This window comes from Bos indicus, chromosome 20 (assembly GCF_029378745.1).
Source record: "Bos indicus isolate NIAB-ARS_2022 breed Sahiwal x Tharparkar chromosome 20, NIAB-ARS_B.indTharparkar_mat_pri_1.0, whole genome shotgun sequence".
Classification (NCBI taxonomy): Eukaryota; Metazoa; Chordata; class Mammalia; order Artiodactyla; family Bovidae; genus Bos; species Bos indicus.
The window spans coordinates 25,134,307-25,145,642 of NC_091779.1; the positions used below are offsets into that span (position 1 = coordinate 25,134,307).

An 11,336-nucleotide genomic window follows, 5' to 3' on the forward strand; every position below is an offset into this window, starting at 1 on the left:
TTCATTGCTCCCCCCAGACAGGAAGCACTCCTATCTAAATCTATGGCTTTTACAGTGATGATCTGCTAGAAAGCTTGGGGCTAAGTGAATAATCACCTCCACCCCCAGGTATATCAAAAAAGAGAAAATAGATGTAATTTGCTCTGTAATTCCAAGTTAACAAATTAAACACAAATAAGAATGTTTTTCAGGTCCTAAATCTCACTGCCAAAGCAAATGGGATGATTTTATTTGGCTCTTCTGGGGAAGGCTAAATCCTCCTGTGCAGTGAAATGCTGGATCTCTATGTAATTACTATCACAACATATAGCATTCTGTGCACGCAGAGGTTACTGCCTGGACAAGAAGACTTCTAATAAGGGTGAGGCTCAATCACAGGTCATAACCTGCAGTCATTTGTCTGGTTTTTAATTATTCCAAGGTCAGACATGCCGCACTTTGCTTAAGAAACAAGCCATATTATCAGAACTACATTTTTTTTTATACCCAGTGTTCTTGAAACCAATTGTCCGTTATAAACATAAACCCCAAAGTAGTATTGTCATATTGGTTAGCATCAAGTTGTCATTTTCTGGTCCCTATTACAGTAAAAAGAAATAATATCTGTTCTATGTGGTAGTATCTTCGGGACTGTGGCAAATTGGTTTTACTTGCATTGTTTATTTCTACCTTTAGTGACACATTTAGTGCCTTTCTAAGAATCCCGCAAGCAGTACAATGGAAAGGAGAACAGCTGGTGCTGCTCTCTCTAGACTAACCTTTCTTTGAACCAGCTGCCAAGAATGCACTCCAAAGAATCTTAATGATGCCCAGCCACTTCATCTCCAGACCCCGTCCTGGAGCCATGGCTTGGGCAAAGTTCTCTTTGACTTTGTTGAAGGTTACCAAGTGAAACCTGTTCCATGAACTTCTGCAGTAAAAAAAGCTAAGCTGGAGAACCCCTTTGCAAACATTCATACAAGATGCATGTACTTAGTGATGTGCTAGTAAGAGTTTAACAGCCAATTCTCTAGAAAGAAAAAGTCCTAGTTTGGTACTCTTGCAGATTTCCATGGTGTAAATTCTCCAAACCATGGCCAATTTCTTGACCCGTATGATCCGACATCCTTGTGTCTGGAGTTGGAAAGAGAAAGCACAGAGTCAATATTTAAATACAAAGCTTCTTCCCCAGTGTGACATGTGAATACAGTGAGTGACTGCAGTAAGGAGCTAGGTTGTAGCCAAGGCAAGTCCCACTCCCTTTTTAACAGTCATGGACAATGTCCTATACATTTTATAATACATTCAGGCTTTCTTTGCATCCTTTCTTAATTGGAGCCCTGGGGTAAATTTATCATCCAGACAGAACTTTTTTTTTTAATTGGAGAGAGAGAGAGAGAGAGTGTGTGTGTGTGTGTTAGTTGCTCAGTTGTGTCCAACTTTTTGCAATCCCATGGACTGTAGCCTGCCAAGCTCCTCTGTCCCTGAAATTCTCCAGGCGAGAATACTGGAGTGGGGTGCCATTCCCTTCTCCAGGGGATCATCCCACCCCAGGGATTGAACCCAGGTCTCCTGCACTGTAGGCAGATTCTTTACCATCTGAGCCACCAGGGAAGCCTGTAATTGAAGTATAGTTGATTTATAATGTTATGTTAGTTTCAGGTGTACAGCAAAGAGATACATATACACATACGTATTTAATGTGTGCATTAAGTATATACCATTAATATATACACATATATATTCTTTTTCATATTCCTTTCTATTATAAGTTATTACAAAATAACAAATGTAGTTCTCTGTACTACATACTAGGTCCTTGTTTATTTTATATATAGTAGTATGTATCTATTCATCCCAAACTTTTAATTTATCCCTTACCCCCAGACCATACTTTTATCAAAGAGTTAATCAATATGAACCTGTCTCAAAAAAACATTATTCATGCAGTTCTTTTTAAAGACCATGCAGTGGACACATTGCTATGATGAAGAAATCCTGTTGAATCCACTGAATTCAGGACAGTTACCTGAGCTGTGTTCTCTCGCATCACCCTCCAGCTTTCCCTTCTACCCAGCAAATCCACTAGCTGCAGTTTTTCCCAGCTTTCTGAATTTTGTTGACAATCCTCACCCTGTCATCTCTACTGTCTGTCTTATCTGTTGACCTGTCACTATCAGTTTGGAAGGAGCTGAAGCTGTCAGCCTAGACTCTGTGAGTCCTGGTTCCTTCACAAAAGATGAAGAAAGAAGGCGCCTTCATTCCTAAAGTTTTGTTTTTTTTTTTTAACCACCTTCTACCAAGATTCTTCTTACTCAAATTGATGTACATGATTTCAGAATTATTCCAAATATTCACATCCCTCTTTATTTGAATCAGTTGCTTGTCTTACTTTCAGCTGAGATAGAATCATAGTGCTCTGAGTGAAAAAGCCTTTAGTAAACTGTGCAGCACTAAGCTGTACATAGCCACCAAGAAGCCAGGAATGAGGAGGGGACTTGTAATCTGAACACACAATTGGCAAGGACCATTCCCTTGTCAGGCTGCTGTTCTGTTTTGGTTTGGTTTTACAGTATTCTCTTGAATCAGTGGGACCCTGTATGTTAGCAAGGGGAGCGCTGGCACAGGTAGCTCATTAGAGCAACACTCTCCAGCCTCCTTCAAGAAGTAGGGGTTGCATGACTGAAGCTATGGGAAGCCAGCTTTCAGGATGCAGATTTCCAAACCTCCTTATTCAGCTCCTCTCCCTACCACATCCCCCGCAAGCGATAAGAGAGGTCCACTGTAATCGGCTAGTTTCCTGCAGAGAGAACATATGTATTGTGTGTAGATGGGGATATGGGGAAGCATCAGGGTAGAAAATATCCAGCTCCCTGGAGAAGGAAATGGCAACCTACTCCAGTACTCTTGACTGGAAAATCCAATGGACAGAGGAGCCCCGTAGGCTACAGTCCATGGGGTCGCAAAGAGTCGGACACGACTGAGTGACTTCAATAACAATAGTGTGTGACTTAAAAAAGCAATAAAAAAAAAAAAAAGAAAGAAAATATCCAGCTTCTATCTCTAGTGGTGAAAGTATGGAAAAATAAGCGAATAGCTCCAGACAGGGGCAAGAGATACCTGCAGGAGCAGGACTGCTGCTGCTAAGTCACTTCAGTCGTGTCCGACTCGTGCGACCCCATAGACAGCAGCCCACCAGACTTCCCCATCCCTGGGATTCTCCAGGCAAGAGTACTGGAGTGGGGTGCCATTGCCTTCTCCAAGGAGCAGGACTACGCCAGGTGATATTCTGGACATTCGAGGAGGAAGTATTCTTTTAGCTATAGCAGAGACTGGTTGGTACTAATGGCATTGCATTTGCTAGGAGTAGGGGTGGCATATTCTAAGGTACACAACACAGTCCCACATATCCTAAAAAGCTGTCACACCTTGACAGACATGAGTGTGGGTCAAAGTGCTGTTTATAAATATCTGAGCTTACAAAGCAACTCCATGTAACATGAGAACAGTAACCCCTTGGGTGTAGACCCTGCTCCTCAAAAGTGTTTAAAGGAAAACGAAGCCAACTCAGACCATGCACTGCTTACATGGTGTAATAACAAAAACAGAAGAAAAACAAGCAGCTTATCATTATAAATAAGATTTGCAGGTTTTTAAAAAGGAAAGACCTATCTTTTTCAGAAACTATTTACATGACTTCCAGAAATTTGGTCACAACAGATTTGCAGGAATTAAAAATAAAATTTTTAAAAACTATTTGTTTGTTTGGCTGTACCAGGTCTCAGGCGCAGCACCTGGAGTCTTTGCTGTGGCACATGGGCTCCTTAGTTGGGGCATGTTGGCTCGTAGTCGCAGCGTGTAGGATCTAGTTTCTGACCAGGAATTGAACCCAGGCCCCTTGCATTGGGAGTACAGAGTCTTAGCCACTGACCACAAGGCAAGTCCCAAAAATAAAATTTTTGAACATGTTTTTTGAAGGAAGGGTAAGATAGGGAAAACAGTGAATATCATTATAGCCTCATTAGAGGTTCGTTACATACGAAAGAATTATTTTGTTACTTCTCCACTCAGGGACACATGAAAGACATCCCCCACCCAACGAGGGGGTCTCCTGTGCTATGCAACGTGTGACAGGTTTAACAGCTGCTACAATTAGCAGCAACGAGAGGGTACCGATTTGTCCCTGTTATATTAGGACTTTACAGTAAATGCGATGTGGGGATAATGGAATGCAGTAATGCAAGTCACCCCACAGTTTCATGAAGGAAGAAAGGGCCCTGATGACATAGCTAAAATAGGTTGGCAACTTATGGTGGCTTTGTTTTCCTATCTCTAGGGTGGATTCATGGCCACTGACAAATGCCCACTCTCTGTGGCCATCCCGAAAATAGCTCAGTGACCACAGGTTGCCAGGCAGCTGTATTCTGATGTCATTACCCCAAGTGCCATCGCCAGAAGCCAATGTGAAACAACCACCAGCTCCTAATTCCAGCAGTTTCCAGTTAGCCATGACATTTAAGCAGCTGATAAAGTAGTCAAAAAGAGTTAGATTCATTTCTCTTGAGTCATTTTTTAAATGGTTATTTTGATAAGAAAATAACCATTTAAAAAATGATGTTCATCATAAAAAACAGATCCCTGCATCGTAGGCAGTTTTTTTAACCTTTAATATGTAAGCATATGATTTATGTTGGTCAAACTTAAACATCTTTCTTTAAAATCATACTCTGGCATGTAGAAGGACAGAAAAAGCGATTATGGACAAGTCAAGTGTGTGAGTAGGTAATTTTTATTGTAGTACTGGGGGGAGGTGGTAAAATGTGCTCTTCAGATTAATATAGGAAAACAAAATAAAAATTTTATCCTGAAGAAAAAGTTTAAGACAGAGCATTGTCTTCATCTTCCCCTCTTTTGTATTGTACTCTTTGTTTTTAGGAACATAAAACTCTGAATAGTGAAAAGCTATGTTCCCACAGCAAACACAGTCATGTACTGTACTTGAATATCATTGGAATGCCAAACTTGTTTTTTAAATATTATAAATGTAGAGTGGTGTGGAGTCATTTGGATACCAGTAAAGTGAATATAGGAGAATTACATACCCAGTTAGGTTACAGATCTGAATAATTGATGCTTTTGAACTGTGGTGTTGGAGAAGACTCTTGAGAGTCCTTTGGACTGCAAGGAGATCCAACCAGTCCATCCTAAAGGAGATCAGTCTTGAATATTCATTAGAAGGACTGATGCTGAAGCTATAACTCCAATACTTGGACCACCTGATGCGAAGAACTGACTCATTTGAAAAGACCCTGATGCTGGGAAAGATTGAAGGCAGGATGAGAAGGGGATAACAGATGATGAGATGGTTGGATGGCATCAACAACTCAATGGACACGAGTTTGAATAAACTCCAGGAGTTGGTGATGGACAGGGAGGCCTGGCGTGCTGCAGTTCATGGGGTCGCAAAGAGTTGGACACGACTGAGCGACTGAACTGAACTGAACTGAACTGAAAGTGAATATGGGAGAATTAGATACCCACTTAGGTTACAGATCTGAAAATCTCAGGTTACCCACCATAGTTGTCGGCTTAACACCAGTAGGCTCCTTCATCTGGTGACCACCCTGTAATCAAAGCTTCCATTTCCTTCTCATAGTTAATATTCAGCAGGAACAACTTCTGAAACATAACTACCTTTGGACATCTTTATTAACTTCCAAGTGTGCCTGCATCATAGACTATATTTTCAGTTGCCTAGTAGCTAAAATCCTTATTGTGCTTTTGTATCTGATCCATACTGTCAAATATCACAAGTTACAATATTTTGTAATTATCTACATCTATTCCTAACATTGTTTTTAAATTACTTGTTAATACGCTACTAGACCATTTGGAGAAAGTAGTGTTAGTAATATGCACATACTGTGTTAGCCTTTAATATTACTGGATTTCTTGCCACTAGTCCTCTTGCCAGTTGTTAGCAATGTTTAAAATGCTGTTCTTTTAGATGTGAAGTTATACAGTGTGACAAGGGTACAACTTCCTTCCTGTACCAGATTTGCGTCCGACAAATTGCCCACTCTTGATGGGAGGCGTCATTGATCAAATAGCATATTGCATCATAAACACAACTTCCCTCTGTGACACAGCCTGAAGCCCTCTTTGTGCCATAATCAGAGAGACTAGCCTCTGATTTTAAACTCCCTTGAGGAGGCAAACTGGGTTCTTGGTCCTGGTCTTTGCACAAGCAATTTCAGATTCTTATTAAAGTAAGTCATTTTCATTGCCCTAAAGAAACTAAAAGAATGAACCTTACATTTTCCGTAAGGGAGAATTCCTCTGATTTATAAAATACCTTGGCCAAAAATTGTTCTGAAGTCATGGACCCATTTTCTGATCTGTAAATGAGCTTCCCATTACTCTTCAGAATCAGAATTAATGAGAGTCCTTCCATTCTCAAGGACTTTTTGTTGTTGTTGTTAGGAGGAGTATTTGTTATGAATTTGCAGACATCCCTTGAAGGACTTTTGGGACACACTGAACTGTAAAGTGTTAGCATATTTGGGATTCCTAAAGTACCGTAAAAGCTTAGTGTTATTTATATCTTCTTACAGAAAAAATGTACACACATATTAATACCACTTTGAATGGAATATCTCTGCTGTTAACAGTAGTCTGGTACTTGTGATGATAAAGTCAAAATGAAACCACATTTGGAAGTGGCATAAGATTGGAACACCTTTTTTTTCTGGGTCAAGGTATTGATTAAGGTAACACCTTGGCAAGTGCTAACTCCATGACACATGGGGTTTAACTCAGCTTGTTGACAAAGAACGTCTTTGGATAATACTTCTTCTGTTGTTGCTACTCACTGTTTGATATAATGTAACCCCTGCTACCAAAGTACAATATCCTGTTCTCGTGTGACACAGTGTGTGTGCATGTATGTGTGTGTATGTAGCTCCATGGACTTTGTACTTTATCATACCCTTTGAGAGAAACATCATCAGTACTTCTGGAAACCATGATTATTTGATATTTATTTGCTGTCCAGAGTCGGTAATCCTATATGCTTAGTCAGTATCTAAGAGTGACTTGTGACCAGTTCATAGTAGAATAGGTTTTTCCGATAGCATATGCTACACCCCACGTAACAGTTATAAAGTCTTGATTTTTTTCTCCCTGAAAATTCATGACTGGGAGGAAAAGAAAGCTGAGACTTTATGTATGTATATTTATATAAGTATATATATATGTATGTACATGCACTCGCTTTCCATCTCTTAACTAGAAAACCACTTTCCCAGGTCTCAGAAACACATGCCAGAGACACATATTTAAATGAGAGAGACAAAGGCTTATTTAAATTATATTTTTTTGTTGTGTGTATGTTTGATCAAAATAACTGTCTTGTGTAATTGATAGTGTACATATTATTGGCTGTTACCAGTTTAGTAAGTTAGCAAGGTGATATAATGAAAGTCATTCTGCTAGAATTACTTTGATTGAATTGCAACTTTTTGGTGTTTTGCTGTGTATTTTTGACCTGTGCCATAGTACATATAATTCTTTCTCAGACTTCATCAGACCTCCCATGCTGTTAAGTGAATGGGTGGAATGGTAGCTCGCCAGCAGTTCATTCACCCCTAAAGAAAACACTCGCAGGTCACAACATATAACCCATGTTATAACCACAGCTGCAGATGGGATTCTAGAAAGTCCTGAACATCAAGTTCACATAGCTTCTTAAAATGCCCCTACTTCATAACTCACTAAATTTCAGTAAGAGAAAGATTCTGATGTAATTAATAATCTGTTTCTCTCCCTCCCCCCAATTAAGGTCAAAAAATATTTTGAACTTGAACCACTCGCACGTGGAAAACGCTGGATTCTGCAGCCCTGCTCACTGGATGACATGGAGGCACTGAAAGACAGCTTCTCTCAGCTGATAAACTTGTTAGAAGAAAAAGACCATGAAGCTGTAAGAATGTGAAATCTGGTGAAGAAAATGGGTTCCCACAAGGCCTTGAACCTATCATGTTAGTTTCTCCTTTTAATTTTATTTTGGTATCAAGACTGTAATGGCTTCAGTATCAGTTTTCTCCCAATTATCTCAAACTCTCATTTCTCTGCTAAAGTGAATATTCTGTAAATCAGGTGACTTATCATCGGCATTACCGTCAAGTACACACTACTGAGAGAGAATTTATTCTCTGTTTACCACTAATTATCTTCACCTCATGTCTCTTCCTTCTGTTGTTCTAAGCGGCTCTTCTCTGTGCTAAAATGGATGGAATTTGTGGCTCATAGAAATCAATCCCTTATAGAGGACTCAGGGAGACTGAGAACCTTGGCTCATTTACCCTGGGTTTGGGGTGGAGTGTTGTGTGACTGGCGTTCCCCATAATATGCGTATTATTTTCAAAGTCTCTGGGTGGTTTTATCTTATTTTTAAGTTTTTTGTATACTGGCCTTACAGCATATGGGAAAAAATAAGCACCAAAAACTTCAGTTAATCACCTTATCAGAAAGGAATATCCTTGCCATAGTAAAATTGACTTCAAAGAACTTAAAGACAAGATGCCTAATTTTTTTTTTATTACATCTAAAGTCTCCCTCAGTCCCCTCTCCCTCAGTCCACTCTTTGTTAAGAGCAAAGACATTATTTCCATTTTTGAAAAGAGTTAGAGGAAATTTAGGCACAGTGCATGCATCACTGATTACTGTTTCATCAAGTCCTCAAATATTTTTTTAATGGAAAAATTACTCCACATTAAGTCAAGCTGCAGTGTAATATGTTTCTGAAAACCTTTTTCTAAAAATCTTATGTCTGATTTAAATAGAGAAAGTAATTTTTAAAATAATAGGCAAAACTTTTTAAAAACAGCCAAATGAAGTATAGTTTATACTGGCTAGGGCTTAAGCTGGTGTGGATTTGACAAAGATAATAAAGGCAGAATCATCTGTGTAGTCATTCAGTAAGTGCTAATGTAGTTTAATGGAGTCTGTCAATGTCTCCATCCAGTAATTAAAGGTCTATCAGTATTTCTATTATAAACCTCTATTTTCAGGGGTTTCAGTATGCCCTTAAAAGTGTGCTAGGGCTGCAGCAAATAAATAATTTTAAGGCCTAGATTCAGTCTTTGGAACTGTTTTTTTGTTTTGTTTTTGTTTTTTGCATTTAGTTTAAATGATAAAATTATACAGAGATAAATGTACAGTTTTACCAAGTTTTGGCACCTTTGACTTTTTCTAAATCAGGAATAATCTATGGATATTGAAGTTAATGGATAAAATACCCTTTGGCACATTTTGTAGATTTTTGACCATTTAAACTGCAAAGTGAATGAATGAGAGAAAACTGCTCCTTTCACCTGAGCAATAAAAACATGTTTGGAATTTTTTTTTCCATTGACTGATTCCCAAATACCACAGACTCGCATTCAGTTACAAGGTGATGGAATACCTTGTAATTCTCCAGAAGATATATGTCATTCAGATACAGTTTTTGTGGTTTGATCTTGTGGGTAAATTTTAAGGAAATCATTACCTTTGAAACATTGAACAGTTCTTTTAAGCTTTCTTTTTTTTTTTTTTAATGAAATGAGTCAAAAAAGATTCATATTCAGATTTGGTCTGCAGCATCCTGGAATATTTTTAAAATGTAACCCATGAGCAGCACAGAACTTTTATTCCAATGACCACTTGCACAATTCCTGCTTTTATTTTGTCCTGTTGTGCTCATCTTCTATGAAAAATAAATGATTATTAGGCATTGCTTTCTCTGCAAGTTCATTAAATGTAATGTTGTCTTTTTAAGATCCCGTAGCTGAGTGCTCCTAAGCCATCTGTTAAATGACTTCCCGTTGTCTGTGTGTGTTCATATGTGCGCCAGGGATGGGCTTCTTCTCAGACCCACGACTGTCTGCAGTGTCTCAGCCGTCAGAATGAAAACAGTATCAATCAGTACCCAACAACAGCTGTTTTTGACAAGTTTCTGTCTGACGCCTAATGCTTTACAACTGTCAATAAGGCTCCTTCTTTGTCTAGCAGTTCAGAGCTCGCCGTCTTGCTGCTTCCATGCGGCATCCTGTCCTTGTAACCCTAGAATTTGCTGTGTTTGGGAAATCCACTTGGGGGGAGGGGAGGGGGCTTGGGCGGACGTGGGTGGGTGGGAGGGTGGTGTGCGTGGTCTGTCGTATTCCTACTTCCTGTAAAGTGCCACAGGTGTCTTAGTTTGCATATTCGAATATTATATAGGAAAAACAGTCTGTTATGTATTTCTTCACTTAAGCTTCTTGTTATATTTATGGAAGTTACCAGTTTTTGTACCTTCTTAGCTCAAGCAGTTGCCTTTTTGTAATGGCAATTAATTTATATGACAGAACTTTGTATCTCCTGTAGTTTACACTATCAGTTGCTAACTAACTGCCATATTGCCCTGTCTTTCTATTAAAAAATTCTGTATCTATACTTAAAGGTTAACAGATTCATGTGGACAATTGCCAGGCAAGAAGAACTCGTTTTGTCCGTGATTTATATGATTTCCACTCTCTTCAAGTGAAAATAAACGCTGAGTAGAATTGATGTTTTCAGACTGACTCCTTCCAACTTTAGCATTTGGGAGTCCCAGATTTCTGTTTACATTTGTGTTGCCTGTTTAAGTCTTCAAAATAAGTTCTGCCGCTCTTGGGTCAAAACAAATGATTAATTCACATTGCCTTTGAAGCCATTGTGAAAACCTTAAGAGACAAAAAAAGAAAGAAAAAAAAAAGCACAAGGGTCTTTTCCAGTTGGTTTGTCTTCAGCAGCAATTTACTTTCATTGGAGCCATTCCTTCAGAATGAGTGAGCACAATCGGGACGTTAATGTCAGATGTCATCCTTCAATCAAAGCATCATTTTATAATATTTGCTGTAGAAGCAACTTTCTAAGAGTTGCTGTTTGGTGCAATGAATTTTGTCCTTTAATGCGGATTGATGCCCCGAAGAAGTAAGTAAATATTTTTAAGTGACTCAAGAGGAAATGCTGTGTATTTACAGGTCCATCCTTAAGGATAAGAGTATTCTGTAAAAGAAAAAGAAAAATTAAAAGATAGATGGACGAAGAAGCTAAAGAAAAATGGGAGGGGGAAAACACATGATAGAAAATGAAAAATATAATCCCCAACTCTTGTTTGGTCCCAACATTTTCCTGACAAATTATTCAGCTACACAGAAAGCTTGCAACACCTCATGTCTAAGCTAGGAACCAACCAGCCTTCCTAGTTTTGTTTCCAAGGTAGGCAAATTAGCATTTACCAAATTCCTAAGCACTTCAGACATATCCAAGCAAAATGTAGACAAAGCTGTAAGATT

At 38.9% G+C, this 11,336-nt stretch overlaps 1 protein-coding gene across 1 annotated transcript in view; it reads left to right on the forward strand.

The window, feature by feature from the left end:
- Positions 1-10,566, forward strand: part of ARL15 (ARF like GTPase 15) — a 461,597-nt gene extending 451,031 nt beyond the window's left edge. Inside the window, exon 5 of the mRNA XM_070774953.1 lies at positions 7,820-10,566. Within this exon, the coding sequence (XP_070631054.1) occupies positions 7,820-7,972 (153 nt within the window). The 3' untranslated portion in view covers positions 7,973-10,566. The remainder of the gene's footprint in view (positions 1-7,819) is intronic.
- The last annotated feature ends 770 nt before the right edge of the window (positions 10,567-11,336 follow it).